The sequence below is a fragment of the Gorilla gorilla genome, chromosome 5, assembly GCF_029281585.2.
Source record: "Gorilla gorilla gorilla isolate KB3781 chromosome 5, NHGRI_mGorGor1-v2.1_pri, whole genome shotgun sequence".
NCBI lineage: Eukaryota > Metazoa > Chordata > Mammalia > Primates > Hominidae > Gorilla > Gorilla gorilla.
The window spans coordinates 190773874-190790516 of NC_073229.2; the positions used below are offsets into that span (position 1 = coordinate 190773874).

At 46.6% G+C, this 16643-nt stretch overlaps 1 protein-coding gene across 6 annotated transcripts in view; it reads right to left on the reverse strand.

Moving 5' to 3' along the window:
• Positions 1-16643, reverse strand: part of RPS6KA2 (ribosomal protein S6 kinase A2) — a 451529-nt gene that overhangs the window by 18538 nt on the left and 416348 nt on the right. For all 6 annotated transcript variants that reach the window (XM_055391343.2, XM_055391339.2, XM_004044945.5 and 3 more), the window contains 2 exons: positions 4799-4888; positions 2817-2975 (listed from right to left, as the gene is read on the reverse strand). In XM_055391343.2, the coding sequence (XP_055247318.1) occupies positions 2817-2975; positions 4799-4888 (249 nt within the window). The remainder of the gene's footprint in view (positions 1-2816; positions 2976-4798; positions 4889-16643) is intronic.

Genomic DNA, 16643 nt, shown 5'->3' on the forward strand with positions numbered 1-16643 from the left:
TCACAAGCATTCTTATACACCAATAACAGACAAACAGAGAGCCAAATCATGAGTGAACTCCCATTCACAATTGCTTCAAAGAGAATAAAATACCTAGGAATCCAACTTACAAGGGATGTGAAGGACCTCTTCAAGGAGAACTACAAACCACTGCTCAATGAAATAAAAGGATACAAACAAATGGAAGAACATTCCATGCTCATGGGTAGGAAGAATCAATATCGTGAAAATGGCCATACTGCCCAAGGTAATTTATAGATTCAATGCCATCCCCATCAAGCTACCAATGACTTTCTTCGCAGAGTTGGAAAAAACTACTTTAAAGTTCATATGGAACCAAAAAAGAGCCCGCATCGCCAAGTCAATCCTAAGCCAAAAGAACAAAGCTGGAGGCATCACACTACCTGACTTCAAACTATACTACAAGGCTACAGTAACCAAAACAGCCTGGTACTGGTACCAAAACAGAGATATAGATCAATGGAACAGAACAGAGCCCTCAGACATAATGCCGCATATCTACAACTATCTGATCTTTGACAAACCTGAGAAAAACAAGCAATGGGGAAAGGATTCCCTATTTAATAAATGGTGCTGGGAAAACTGGCTAGCCACATGTAGAAAGCTGAAACTGGATCCCTTCCTTACACCTTATACAAAAATTAATTCAAGATGGATTAAAGACTTAAATGTTAGACCTCAAACCATAAAAACCCTAGAAGAAAACCTAGGCATTACCATTCAGGACATAGGCATGGGCAAGGACTTCATGTCTAAAACACCAAAAGCAATGGCAACAAAAGCCAAAATTGACAAATGGGATCCAATTAAACTAAAGAGCTTCTGCACAGCAAAAGAAACTACCATCAGAGTGAACAGGCAACCTACAAAATGGGAGAAAATTTTCGCAACCTACTCATCTGACAAAGGGCTAATATCCAGAATCTACAATGAACTCAAATAAATTTACAAGAAAAAAAACAAACAACCCCATCAAAAAGTGGGCGAAGGACATGAACAGACACTTCTCAAAAGAAGACATTTATGCAGCCAAAAAACACATGAAAAAATGCTCACCATCACTGGCCATCAGAGAAATGCAAATCAAAACCACAAATCAAAACCACTTTTCATTAAAAAGTCAGGAAACAACAGGTGCTGGAGAGGATGTGGAGAAATAGGAACACTTTTACACTGTTGGTGGGAGTGTAAATTAGTTCAACCATTGTGGAAGTCAGTGTGGTGATTCCTCAGGGATCTAGAACTAGAAATACCATTTGACCCAGCCATCCCATTACTGGGTATATACCCAAAGGACTATAAATCATGCTGCTATAAAGACACATGCACACGTATGTTTATTGCGGCACTATTCACAATAGCAAAGACTTGGAACCAACCCAAATGTCCAACAATGATAGCCTGGATTAAGAAAATGTGGCACATATACACCATGGAATACTATGCAGCCATAAAAAATGATGAGTTCATGTCCTTTGTAGGGACATGGATGAAATTGGAAATCATCATTCTCAGTAAACTATCGCAAGGACAAAAAACCAAACACTGCATGTTCTCACTCATACGTGGGAATTGAACAATGAGAACACATGGACACAGGAAGGGAAACATCACACTCTGGGGCCTGTTGTGGGGTGGGGGGAGGGGGGAGGGATAGCATTAGGAGATATACCTAATGCTAAATGATGAGTTAATGGGTGCAGCACACCAGCATGGCACATGTATACATATGTAACTAACCTGCACATTGTGCACATGTACCTAAAACTTAAAGTATAATAATAATAAAATAAAAAAAAATTTTTAAATTTGAGACAGAGTTTTGCCCTGTCGCCCACGCTGAAGTGCAGTGGCGTGATCTTGGCTCATTGCAACCTCTGCCTCCCAGGTTGAAGCGATTCTCGTGCCTCCGTCTCCTGAGTAGCTGGGATTACAGGTGTGTGCCACCAAGCCTGGCTAATTTTTGTATTTTCAGTAGAGACGGGGTTTTGCCATGTTGGCCAGGCTGGTCTCAAATTCCTGACCTCAGGTGATCCACCTGCATCAGCCTCCCAAAGTGCTGGGATTACAGGTATGAGCCACTGCACCCAGCAAATTTATTGTTCTTTTATTAAAATGCTATATAAGCTCAAGTTCTAACAACTCCTTGGAGTTATTCATGGCTGGGTGCTCCCGTGTGTATGTGAGATGCATATGTTAATAAACTTCTGTTTTTCTCTTGTTAACCTGTCTTTGGCCAGTCTTGTTTATGGGGCCTCCACCGAAGAACTAAGATGGGCAGAGGAAAAAAAGAATTTTTCTTTTTTTTTTTTTTGAGATGGAGTCTCGTCCTGTCATGCAGGCTGGAGTGCAATGGTGCTATCTCAGCTCACTGCAACCTCCGCCTCCCGGGTTGAAATAATTCTCCTGCCTCAGCCTCCCGAGTAGCTAGCATTGCAGGTGTGTGCCATCATGCCCAGCTAATTTTTTTTTGTTGTTGTTGTTATTTTTAGTAGAGACGGGGTTTCACCATGTTGGCTAGGCTGGTCTCGAACTCCTGACCTCGTGATCCGCCCGCCTTGGCCTCTCAAAGTGCTGGGATTACAGGTGTGAGCCACTGCACCCGGCTGGGAAAAGAGAATTTTTCTTCCCTTGCACCGTCACTGAGCCTCCAGACACAAGAGGGACGATGGTGGCACGGAAGGAATTCCAGGACAATCTGCGTTCTCAGCTCTTGAACCCATAAACCCTTGTGGTTTTGGTTCCTCCCCTGAAGCTCCCTCCTCCCCGAAGGCTGCCCCAGGCATGGCTCCTACCCCCTGGGAATGGAGGTAGTCCATGGTCTTGGTGATGGTGCACAGGACGTCACTGGCTTCGCGCTCCGAGAAGTATCTCTGCCGGAGGATGCGGTCCAGGAGCTCCCCACCACGCATCAGCTCCATTACCAGGTACACAAACTTGCCATCATCATAGACCTGCGGAGTGGAGAAGGGGCGCACAGGGGCCTCAGGGACGCGCACGTCACCACGGCTGGTTGCTGTGAAAGAGCAACTACTCCAGAGGGGACAGGAGAGGGAAGTCAGAGGGGAGAGGCTGGGACCACAGGGTCCTATGGGAGTGCAAACAAGGCTTCTGCAGGGTAGAAGCAAATGGCCATTCCTGTCATACCGTATGTGCTCTTTTTAGGAAGAAAACGGCTTTAATACTCTGCTGCTAAGCAGGGACTGAGTAAGGACATACAAGATGGGCGTGACCTTAGCTGAGATTAATGGCTTCATGACTCTGCCAGGAGATATTTGTTATTTATTTATTATTATTATTATTATTATTATTATTTTTTGAGATGGATCCTCGCTCTGTCACCCAGGCTGAAGTGCAATGGCGCCATCTCAGCTCACTGCAACCTCCAGCTCCTGGGTTCAAGCGATTCTCCTGCCTCAGCCTCCCGAGTAGCTGGGATTATAGGTGCACGTCACCATGCCCAGCTAATTTTTGTATTTTTAGTAGAGACAGGGTTTCACCATGTTGGCCAAGCTGGACTCAAACTCCTGACCTCAAGTGATCTGCCTGCCTCAGCCTCCCAAAGTGCTGGGATTACAGGCGTGAGCCATAGTGCCTGGCCTGCCAGGAGATATTTAGACGTTAAGAAATGCAAATGTTGGCAAACCACCTTGCAAGAGCAGGGCCTCAAGGCAGTGCTTTTCAAACTGTAACGTGCATCCAATCCAATCTTGGGGATCTTGCTAAAATGCATGTTCTGGTCCTGCAGCCTGAGGTGGGGCCTGGCCCTCCGCATTTCTAACCAGCTTCCCATGATGTCTGTGCTGCTACCGCAGGGACAGCACTGAGTGGCCAGGCGCTGGGAGCGCAGAGAGGCTAGGCAGAGTCCAGGGCGAAGTTACATATCAGAGCTGTGTTGTTGCTTCAGAGAAGCAATAGAAAAAGATAGTTTTCTCCATACTGGCTTTTATCTCATGAACTAAATAAAAACAATATGCTCTGATTATTCTTTTTATGTTTTGATTTTTTGAGATGGAGTCTCTCTCAGTTGCCCAGGCTGGAGTGCAATGGTGTAATCTCGGTTCAGTGCAACCTCCACCTCCCAGGTTCAAGCAATTCTCCTGCCTCAGCCTCCCGAGTAGCTGGGATTACAGGTGTGCGCCACCACACCCGGCTAATTTTGTATTTTTAGTAGAGATGGGGTTTCACCATGTTGACCAGGCTGGTCTCAAAGTGATCTGCCTTCAGGAGACCTCAAGTGATCTGCCTGCCTACGCCTCCCAAAGTGCTGGAATTACAGGTGTGAGCCACTGCACCCAGCCTGTTCGGGCTATTCTTATGCCAAGCTTGCATGTTAAGACCGTTTGCACGCAGCAATCACTATGCATGAGGGAAACTGAGGTAGGCCCAATATCCTGTGACTCTAGGTTCATAATGCTAGAATCAATTTGGAGTTGGAGCGTGACGAGGAAAATTGTCTCCTGTCTGTGCTCCCGGATCCCAAACCCTGCACCCCCACGGGCCTCTATGAGAGACTCCACCTGTGGACTGTAATTCACACAAGCTCTCTCTTCCTCTGTTTTACATGCTCCCTCCATGACTGGGGCAGTGGCTGTCAAAAAGACTTGAGTACACAGTCCAGCAAGTCAGCTCCAAGTGACTGAGATATGTGGGTGATGGAAACCAGCTGAGACAGGCATGAGATGTGAGAAAGCTTGCTCTGAGTGAATGGGAGCTTTTTTGTGTCAGTTGAAGAAACAGAAGGAAGTGGAGATGCTGTTGCAGGGGGACCACTCACATCCTTGAGGGTGATGATGTTCGGGTGCTGGCCGTACCGCAGGAGGATCTCGATCTCTTCCGAGGGGTCTCTCTTGCTCTTATCAATGATCTGGAACAAACACAGCACATGGCAGTGAGGGGTCTACTTTAGGCTTTCGGGTGGTATCTGCTGGTGGACCATTGAGTTTGGATAAAGTCTGGCCCCAGGTGGCCCAATCACTATAATCTCACACCCTACCAAGAGATAACCTGAGATTGTCTGGAAATTCATGGCAAGTCCTTTCTTTGACAACTAGCGTAAGATTTACATCTACAAAGAGGAGTACAGGCTGGGCAAGGTGGCTCATGCCTGTAATCCCAGCACTTTGGGAGGCCGAGGTGGGTAGGTGGCTTGAGGTCAGGAGTTTAAGACCAGCCAGCTTGGCTAACATGACAAAACCTGGTCTCTACTAAAAATACAAATATTAGCCAGACATGGTGGTGTGTGCCTGTAATCTCAGCTACTCAGGAGGCTGAGGCATGAGAATCACTTGAACCTGGGAGGCAGAGGTTGCAGGGAGCTGAGATAATGCCACTGCACTCCAGCCTGGGTGACAGAGCGAGACTCTGTCTCAAAAAAAAAAAAAAAAAAAAAAAAAAAAGGAGTACAAGACTTCAGACACGAATTTTAAGGTGTTATAAGGTTGGGTGGAGACACATGTGTAGGGAGCTCATGCAAGTGCCACCAAATAACAGACTGTGTCCCACCCTCGCAGTGGGCACCATCCACAACAAGCCTCCAGCCACTGTGCACCTTCTGCCTTGTTCCGGGAATTACAAACCAGCCACAAAATGAGGTGAGGCGCATGGCTCTCACCAAGAGATGCTGGGGATGGTACGCAGGCCAGACCTGCCTTGCTGTTTAGACATATGCAAGCTCCCGTCCCCCGCCCAGCATCTGTATCCGATGTCTTAGGATAACAGATAAAGTTGCTTCAACCCCATGGAGACATATGGTTTCTGAGGACAGGGTGTTGGGATTTAAGCCTACCTTGGAAACAGGAAGTCACTGTTGGTCCCTGGTGGCTAATCCCTCTGGAGGTGCCTAAGTCCCGCCCTTGCCGCCCCTGCTATGGGGACGGGACCAGTGGGAGGAGGGCACCACACTCATGGGAAATTGGCAACATGTATCTTGCAAACAACACTCAGAGCAGAAGAAAAGCGATTGGAAACACCTTCCTAACCATGATTTGTACTATTCTCACATTAGTTCAACCTAATTTTAAAATAGTCTCTATTTGGAGACCGTGCAGTCATTTTACTACTAGAATATGAGGGTGATTTGCTTTTAACTTCTATCATGTCAAAGTCTCTAGGCAGAGCTTTGCATAAAACTCTATTTCTTTAATTTTTTTTAGAGACAGGGTCTCACTCTGTTGCCTAGGTTGGAATACAGTGGTACAAGCATAGTTCACTGCAACATCAAACCCCTGGGCTCAAGTGATCCTCCTGCCTCAGCCTCCAGAATAACTAGGACTACAGAGGTGTGTGCCACCCTACTCAGCTAATTTTTAAATTCTTTGTAGAGATGATGGGGTCTTGCTGTGTTGCCCAGGCTGGTCTCTAACTCCTGGCTTCAAGTGATCCTCCTGCCTCAGCCTCCCAAAGTGCTGAGATTACAGGCATGAGCAACTACACCTGGCTATTTCTTTACTTTAGAGAACCAAACGCTTGTGTAGCATTTGACTCACTGCTCGTAATCTGTCCCCTAGTCACCCTTCCTCCACTCCCCGTCACCGTTATAAAAAATCACCATAGTGCCAGTTCTCACCCCATTATAGTTTCAAAGGATGCTCTGCCACGGCCACCATTCAGCTGTGACTGCATCAGTGGCCCATGATCTGTGAGTCCTAATAGCTTGTGTTGTAAACAGGCAGAAGAGTTAGGGTCCCTTTCTGGACATAGAATTTCTCTCCTGCTGCTGCATTTAATTGTACTGAAGTTTTAGCTAGGACACTAGGACTATTTCTATTGCCAACATAAATGCATCATTCTCAAGTAGAGACTTTTAAAACAATCATTCAAGGAGGGGTGGGGGACTTTCCCTAACATGCCACAGCCTAAGCAGGTCCTGGGAGGCTGGTCCTGCACTGCTTGTAGGGAAGCTGGCTGTCAGGTACCCGAACTCCTCTGCTCCCGGCTGCCTGTGGGCATCCCGTCTATCGGGGCCGGGATCCTGTCTTTGCAATTGGAGAAGGTTAAAATACATTTATAAATTTATAAAAAAATTCAGTAGAAGATTTTTTCGCAAATATGATTTCATGATAAAGGGATGTGTTCTTAGCATGAATCTGTTTTATCACTCTCACAGTGGAACAAGATGCAGAGTAAACAAGAAAGTGGAAGCTTTCTCTCCACCGCCAGGGACCATCTTCAAGATACAAAGAGTAAAAAAGGCCGAAGCGAGCAGGTGCATCCTACGCCATCCCTTGTTTTAAAAATGGAGAGAAGAATGCAGATAGATGCATCCATTTCCTTGTGGGTGCATAAAATAACCCTGGAAGGAAGGAGGAAACATTTAATTGCCTTGCCTTCCTGTGAGGAGGGGAACAGGGTGCCTGGGGGCCCATGGGTGGGAGGGAAACTTTGCTGTATCCACATGAATTTTTAAAAAGTTTGAACCACAAGAATATATTGTCTATTCAAAATATGAAATAAAGAATTCCAAAATTTCAGCTTACTATTTTGTAAGCTGAAATTGGAGGACAATGTGACTATTATTTTAAAGAATCTGGGACTACAGATGGCTGCCCTATCAACCCTAGTATCTATTTTATTTCTATGTGTTCTTTTGTTGTGAGTCTTCAGAAAAATTCTGACTTACAATGATAAGTATTTGTAAACAGTTTTCAAAGACAGATTACCTTAAACTCTTGCTTACTTTAAAAACTATCTTAAATTGTAATAAAAGCTAGCATGTATGTGCACATGTGAGGCACACTGGATTTCAACCCATTGCAGCCAGTGTCCTGGTCATTTGCTAGAATCTGATACACATTTAAGCATGCATGTTGACTTTCATTACATTTTAAACCTATTAGTTACGCCTTTCAAAATCATGTAATTGCTTGGTGGAACCCCCAAAGCACCTCTGTCAACAACCAAACACCACACACCAGCTGTTCGCTGAGGTGGCATTTGGGGAAATGGAGGAAAATGAAAGAAGCTCCCAGGCCGAGGTCCTGTGGGGACAGGAGCTCATCTGGAGGAGACTCCAAGGGGCCCACGAGTGCTGCTGTTTCTCACCGCAGGGTAGAGCCAGCGGTCTTTCGGCAAACATCTGGTTTGCTCCTGAGGGGAAGTCACGTTTGCTGTCTCAGGCGAGAACACTGCTGTGGGCGTGGATGGCTTGGCCTGTGGCCACGTCACTTGCTGGTACCTGAATGTGGGTGTCTGCAGGCTCAGCTCCCGTGGAGGGCTGGAAAGGGGGAGGAAGGCGCTGCTCCTGGGGAGGCCACGTGCTGCGTGGTTGGCGGCCCAGCCGCTGAGCCAGTCTGAGCCCCAGCTGAGACCTGGCCTCCCTGTCCACTCCCTGTGGGGTTGCAGGAGCTCCCTGGGCCTCTCTACACCTAGCTTTCTTCATCTGTAAAAACTAGAAAACACCAGGCACTCCTCTGGCTCACTGTTAAGATTCAACAAATTAATATGAATCGATCCCTTCATACTCTCCCTGGTACATAGAAAGCACTTGCTACAAGTGAGTTATTCCTATTACAGAGATAAAATAGAATTACCCTGACGCCGCCAGGCAAGGGACCAAGCAGCTGTGACCTGCCACGTTTACAGCCCTGAAATGCTGCTTTTGGTCCTGTCTCTGAATCCTCACTGCGAGTCCGTGCCACGAAGCAGTGTGATGTTCAAAACTAATGTCAGCAGTAGAGCATGTTTCAGTCAAAGCCCCAGAAAAAAAAAAAAAAAAAACCTCAGATGTCACACCAACTGGGTCAACCCAGAGGCCTTAATTAAAGGATCGTTTGCAAAGGAGTAGAGTGGCTGGAGGGTCACTGGCTGGCCAGCAAGGCACAGTGTAATGCCTTGGGGACAGTCCTGGCTCCCAATGCCAAAGAGCTGCGCAGGGTCAGTCGCGGGACCAGAAGGGGCTGCACGGGGTGGGGAGGGTGAGTCACAGGACCAGAAGGGGCTGCACAGGGTGGGAAGGTGCGCCCTGACAGGGGCTGTGGGCAGAAAGGCCTCGGCCCGACACTTCTCTTCCCACCCTTGTCCTGTAGTGTCTGTCTCGCACTAGCAGAACTGCCCAGGAGCCAGAGGCATGGAAGTGGTCCCTAACAGTCAGCCTCCTGGCTTCCTTGCCTCCTGGCCTCCCAGCCTCTGAGGCACAGGGCAGCGAGGAGGGTGGGTTTGCATGGGAAATGGCGCTCCCCGTCCTGGAAGGGAAGTCCCACAGACTGGGGTCTCCTGCCTCAGCCTCCCGAGTAGCTGGGATTATAGGGCACGTCCTGGAAGGGAGTCATGGCGGGAATAGGTTCTCACACGGCCCTCCTGGGCTCCTGCCTTCCCCTGACCTGGGAGAATTATTCCAAATCAAGCCTGTGCAGACAAGGCTCTGAGACGAAGTGGCAAGGCAGTTCTGACCCAGCGTTTCCATCCCGGATGCTGTCAGGAAGTGCTGGCTGCTTTTCCCTGTAACTTTTTCTGAAAAAAAATTTTTTTTTTTGCTTTTGTTTTTATTTTTGCATGGAGGGTGAGCTATTTGAGCAAGGTAAGGCTGGACAGTGCTAACCCAGGAGTGGGCAGTGAGGTGTGGCTACAGTCCTGGAGTACATGACCTGGATCTGCTGCGGGCAGCTGGGGTTTGGACGCACTGTTTAGGAGCACCAGGGAGTGGGCCCCAAGTGCCTGCCAGCGCACTTCTTCTCTATGGGGTCGGTTTCTTGGGGTTGACCGTGTTGGTCTCACTCTTATTAGAGCAAGCTCTGGTGGATGGCGTTCCTCATTCTGAGAATAATATTGTTTTATAATCTTCATTATGCGACAAAACAGGGAGGCCTTCTCAGCAAGCGTGGTGATGAACAAGGCCTCCCCTCCAGGCTGATGCTCAAATAATACTGACGCGCCACGGAGTAGGAGTGGTGTCGTGGGTCGGGGGACAAACTCGCTCAGCTTTCTTTTTCTCATCTGGCAACAGCTGGTTAGAAAGGACTCCTACAACCTCCAGAGAAGGACATTCTCCAGGGGTTGGCCACCCACCACAGCCGGTAAATAAACTTTCCATGGTGTTGCCACCGAGCAGGCTGAATATTTCCACCTTCCTTAGAGATGCTGAGTCAAGGTGTCTGAATATCCATGAAGCAATTCTGGGTTCAACATGGATGGCACACCACCATGATCTTCCTGAGCAGGGACACATGCGGCCATGTGCCAAACAAACACTGCCATTCCTGCTGGCCGAAGGCGACAACAGGAGACTTCGCTGCTCTTGATAACACCTTTCCTCCTGCTGGTCAAAGGCGGCAACAGGAGACTTCACCGCTCTCGATACACCTTTCTGGTCTTTGCGTTTCTCTACCTTCCCTGGCTTTCTTGTCTCTCTCCATCAGTGGAGATGCCGTCTCCTGGGACACTTAGCAACCTGACCAGATGGCTTTGAGGCAGTAACTACACGGGCAGTGGCATGAGCTCACAGGCTTGCAGAACACTCACACTAGGCAGGCCATTTCCCTTGACTTGCCAAAAGGATCAGTATCGTATTTGACACAAAGGTAGGAGAGCATGTAATCATTTGTAAAATTTAACAGACACCTTCTCCTGTAAAATTAATTTAAACTAATGACAGAGAGAAAGAACTCCTGTTTTATCCTGGTAGAAAAAGTTAAAATTTCCAAGCTCATCAGTTCTCCTTCTAAAAATAAGCTCTATTCATGCCAAACATCTGTCTTAATTCTGTTTCTTTTTTTGGTTGGCAAATTACACACACAGTGTGAAGATGGGCACAGAAACACCACGTTCTTTTCAACGGTCTCACGTGAGTACAGACTGGAGCCTCCTCAGGAAGGCTGGCCTGCGCTCCAGGCCTGCGTGGTCACACCGCGTCACTACAGTTAACAGCTGGGTGACACATATTCTTGCACAGTTCTAAGGATCTCACTTTATTTCTTATCAGATTCTGTTGCTAAAGCAAACTAAGGTACTTTCAATACCGTAACAACAAAAATTTGCTACCGAAAAGGGAGAGTAGCTGCATCTTAACTCATGTGCTTCTTTCTAGGAAAACCCAGCCCCACTGAGCTTGTGCGGTCTTCTCCTGCACGAGCTTTCAGACAATTGAAGGGAAATTTACAAGTGGAACAGTCAGTGAACAAGCACGTATATTGGTACCATGTGTTTGAAGATACAACAGGCCAAGAGAAAGAGCCAAACCAACTGTAAAGCTCATTTAATTTCAGATTCCGGAGTTGCACTCCACTTTTTGGTATAGTTTCTGGTTCTGTCATTGACACAATTCCTAAATGGCTAAGCTGTGAGCTCCCTGGAGCAGGTTTGTGTTCTCACCTTGCCCTGCGTCTGTTGCAGTAAAAGCGTCCAATTAAAAAAAAAAATTCTCAATGAATGAAAAAAGTAACCAGCTTCCTGAACAAGGGGATTGCTGCAGAAAGAAATAGATTCCAAAGGCACGAAGTGCTCTGTTGAACAATTATATTATAAACCCCGATTTTAAAAATTCGAATTTGAAGTAAAGCTCCCGGTTCATATTTTTTCTTGTCTTTATTTTTAACTAATTAATTAATTATTTGAGATGGAGTCTCCTCTGTCGCCCAGGCTGGAGTGCAGTGGCACAATCTCGGCTCACTGCAACTTCTGCCTCCCAGGTTCAGATGATTCTCCTGCCTCAGCCTCCTGAGTAGCTTGGATTACAGGCGCCCGCCACCACGCCTGGCTAATTTTTGTATTTTTAGTAGAGACGGGGCTTCACCATGTTGGCCAGGCTGGTCTCGAACTCCTGACCTCAGGTGATCCAACCGCCTTGGCCTTTCAATGTGCTGGGATTACAGGCATGAGCCACCGTGCCCGGCCATATATTTTTCTTTTAATCAACACTTAGCCTTTCACTACCAAATATTTATGCTAAATGAAGATAAGGAGCCTCTTCATTGTGTGCTGAAATTGAGTGAGCTCCTGCCATGTGCCCGACTTTGTTGAGGTGCTGGAACTACAGCAAAAGCAAAGCCTTTGTTGCCCTGGAGTGGATGCCCTCACAGGGCCGTGCACACAGACAGTGAACAACCCATGCAGGGGGAATGTGCCATAGGGAAGATGATGTGGGTGAGGGGGGCTGCTGGCTGCAAAAGATGGAGGCGGGGAACTAAAATCAGGGCATCCTGTGGGCTTCGGGTGCATATTTGTGTTCTCTGGTTGGTCCTGACTTGGAAGCAGGGACAGAACAGCAGGAAGCTGTCAGTCATTCATCAAGTCCTGGCCATGTGGGGCTGACTGTCACAGAAGTTATAGTTCAGCTTCCTGGGCTGTCACTAGAGATAGCAATCTGGCTTCCTGCAAGCCTGACACAGCTGCTGGCCTCCCGAGCTATGTATTGTAGATAAAGGGGCTGGCTGCAGGTGTGGGTCAGACTTCTGTTGGGCACCCAGCCTGGCCACCATCTGCTGTGTATCCACTCTCAGCCCCCAGAGCCCGCGGAAGGAACCAGCCTTGGGGACACTGGACCTTAGCCCAGTGAGACAGATTTCAGAATTCTGACCTCCAGAGCTGGAAGACAATAAGCTCAGGTTGTTTTAAGCCACTAGATGTGGGGTAATGTGTTGCATTCCTAAACGATAGGAAACTAGCCCGTGTTGAAAGACCGGGGAGAGGTTTGCAGTGGGAGAGTTGAGAACCAAGTTTTGGCTGGTGGGTGGGAGCCTGTGAGATGGGCTCGGGGACCCAGTAGTGGGCAGAAGGCACATGCTACATCTTATTGCTGATGACTGTCCTCCGCCGCATGCCTGCTGGGAGGGGCTCAGCATACGAGAAACAAAACCATAAGCCAATCACATTAAGGCTTTCTCGTTTCGAAAAAACAAAAGTGCAGCTTGCTGCCAGCGCTCATTTAATTTTACATAAACATGTTCATTAAGGCTGAAACAAATCTGATTTTCCATGTGAAAATAAAATTTAAAAACTGTTACTGGAGTTATTTCTAAACAGAACTAATATCAGAATCATCTGAATCATCAGAATTGTCTATTTTGGAAAAATTGGATTCATCAAACGAATCTTTGGCCAACAACTGTTTGAGAACGAAGTTAACATCCCATGTAGGAATGCTACGTTTTCTAGGATTTGACATTATCAGCAATCGATTATGACTATATTTTGTAAATGGAAATGCCACTACTAAAAACAGAATGCTATTGATAGAATGATGTCCTTTGTTTCCAAAGTTGGTATACTAGAGCGGTGCAAAAATAATAATAAAAGCGAGCTATTTCGTGGCAAATTTATCTCGGGGCAAACGCTGCAGCCGCAAGCGCCGCCGGTGAGTATTCTTGGGGAAAACGGGCAAAGGGTTAAATCATCCAGAAAGGCAGCTTCCCAGTGTGTGTTTCGAGGAGATACAAATGCCCAACCAATTCCACTGAGGAGCTTCTTTGATTAGAGAATGCCTGTGCAGAGACACAGGCTGGACAGAGCATCTGTTCTGGCAGGCGATACATTTTCCCGTCTTCGAGTCTCTCTCTTCTGGTGGAAAAGAAACTTATGCCACCGTTTTCCTCAGTCATGCAATCTGTTACCAAAGCTGCCCCGTCTCCTTCCTTGTCCATCTAAATGTTGCTTTCTTTTCTATTTTCTATTTCATGTAACTGCTCCTAGTCCTGGCCTCTGTGCCTGTGAACGCTCCTTTCTCTGTGTTTCCACTGTGGCTGTGAAGGCATCTACAGCCTCTGCCTGTCTCTGCACCACTGCTGTTCTTGAGATGGTTCATGTTGCTCCTCCACGTAGCTCAAATCTCAACTGCTGTTTCTCTTTGCTTCAAATTTTCACATGATTTCTATAAAAAATTTTCACATGATTTCTATAAAAAATGCATTTTGATCCCTAAAGACAGGACTGGCCTGGACCTCTCTCTTTCCAGGTTTGGCCACAGTGGTTTGACTCAGCTGCACAGCCACCTCTGTTCCCCAGGACAGGTGCAGCTAATGCCCCACGTGATACTGGGAAGCCCCATGGTGAAACCATCCACTGCTTTCTCAATGGCTTAGAATTCTTTGCAGGACCTGGCACTGGATCCTCTGGAGTGAACTTGAACGCAAGCTCCCCGAGTCCTCTCCTTCTCCAGCCCCGTGCGGCTCACTGCAGCGCCCAGCATTAGCCCATGGGCTCTTTCAAGATGTAGCTTCTGCAACAAGCCCAGGTGCTGCCCTGAGGATGAGCAGGCTGTGATCCACAGGAGCCGGGGCTAGTGCTGCCAGTGACCTCAGAGCACAGACTGAAAACAAAGGTCTACATGAACGCAGACCATCCTGAATGCTGTGGGGAAGGAAGCTGGAGCAGCTGCCGGGGGCCGGGGCCCTGGCTAGGGGCCTCGCAGCTGAGTGCTGGAGGAACCAGGTGCGCTGTGCCCTTGGAGGTGAAGTTAGAGGAAGCGGTCCGGCTGCCGCTCAGCACTTAACACAGCTGAACCATGGCCCACTTGGTGGCAGCAGGACCTTTCACTGGGGTACACCCACACTCATAAGACCAGGAGACTCAGGTGCGATTTTACATAGAGCTCCACTTGTACCTGGCACACCTTCCCCTTACAGCCTAGGGACTTTGGCTGTTTATCAAACAATGGATTTTTCTTGCAGGTCCCATGACTTGAGCTTTCCAGCTATTCTGAAGCCCAGCCTTACCACCCAGCCCCAGCTGCTCTGAATACTGCCTCATTCTTTCGTGGTTTGGGTACTCTGAGATGCATAGAGCATCTAGCTGAAACAGAACACTGGGGCTCCCCGCCTTATGACGAGTGGGTCTGCTGGACAGGGGTCGAGAGTGTGCACTCGGGGTCTGACTGCTCGGACGGGAACCTGCTCTCCCACTGACCGGCTGCGACTTCTCGCATATGTGTTGAACCGTTCTGAGTTTCTGTTCCCTCATGGGGATAATGAAAATAATTACACCGTGGGATGCTGTGAGGGTTAAATGACTTCACACATACAGAGCGCTTATAGCAGTGCTTGGCACGTACTGAGTGTGAAGTATTTACTCTCGTCATCCTCGTAACTCTCGTCACCATATTCTATCTAACGCCTGCAGCTCCTGGTTTCAGGAACCTCAGTTCTCGGGCAGTTTCCTCTTCATATGTGTACTGACGTTGGTGTTTTGCAAAAGAGGGTCAAGGTGGCAAAATTGGCACCTGAATGATGTAATACAGTTTTATGCCTATTAGGACATCTATAATAAATAAAAACTTCAGTCATTAGTAGAGATGGCCAAGAGCTCTCTCAAGGTATGTGTATTAAGCTTATGAGAAGGGGAGATACTAGTGACACAAGCTAACATTTCTGTAGTGAATTAGCTATGATATGTGTAGACAGTTGGCCCTTGAACAACATGGGGGTTAGAGGTACCAACCCCTCAAGAAGTTGAAAATCCACATACAACTTTTGACTTCGCCAAAACCTAACTAATGTCCTACTGTTGACTTAAAGCTTTACCAGTAACATAAACAGTCCATTAACACATATTTTGTATTTGTATAATTATATACTGTATTAAGAATAATTATACAATTATATACTGTATTAAGAATACAGTATATAATTCTGTAATAATACGATCTAGAGGAAAGAAAATGTTACTAAGCAAATCATAAGGAAGACAAAATACATTTAGTGTATGGGACTGTATTTATGGATATAGTGAGTTTATGCCATCTGTTCACAAGATGGATCGTCTGTCTGAAACGGGGGGCACTCACAGCTGCAGACCTCAACCTGGGGTACGTATCATGCAATTCAACTTTTTTTTTTTTTTTGGTCATGTGATGACTTTTTTCTGCCTCTTGGGAGCACTCACAGCGTCCCTAGTGGCACGGGACTTCTCAGTGGTTCTATGGTGTTATTCAAGGTTTATGGAACTGCACTAAACAGGGTGAAAAATATGTGAGAACCACAAGATACCATTTTTTACTGCTATTCCCAATTCCCTGGAGAGACAGACTCCTCACATGGAGACGATGAGTGTCACAGGACGTTTAAAGCGGATCCTTCCAACACCTGAGCTTACTACAGCAGCAATGGAAGGCTGCTGTGAAATTCTTACAGTAGTGCCGTATTCGCCACAGTCAATTTGATGCAGCTATGATTTAATGCTGAATCTATGTTTGTTTACATTTATCTCAACTGCAAATGGCGCCACGTATGGTCTATGCTTGAGCACATAAATTTTGATACATTTTAAGTTTTTATAATAAATCTGTGTATATTTTATAGTAGAAAATGATAAAATAGACTAGCATCTATGTATATTTTATGCATCCTGACATACCATTTTCTTAACTTTTTAAATCTTTCTAGGCTATGTGGTTTGTCTGTGAGTTTCTTCAAATTGTAACAAATCTCTACAAAATTTTCCAGTATATTTACTGAAAAAAATCTGCATACGTGGATCCTCACAATTCAACCCCGTGTTGTTCAAGGGCCAACTGTATATATTTACATATTCCCCCACCAATATAATGCCAGGAATTCTTCCATTTATACAAATCAGCACTATCTAGAATATGTACCTAATTATGTTAAGCAACAAAGTCCTAAGAATAAAATAAAAACAAATAATTCCCTCTCTCAATTCTTATAAACTGAATACAGCATCTTTGATGGAATAGG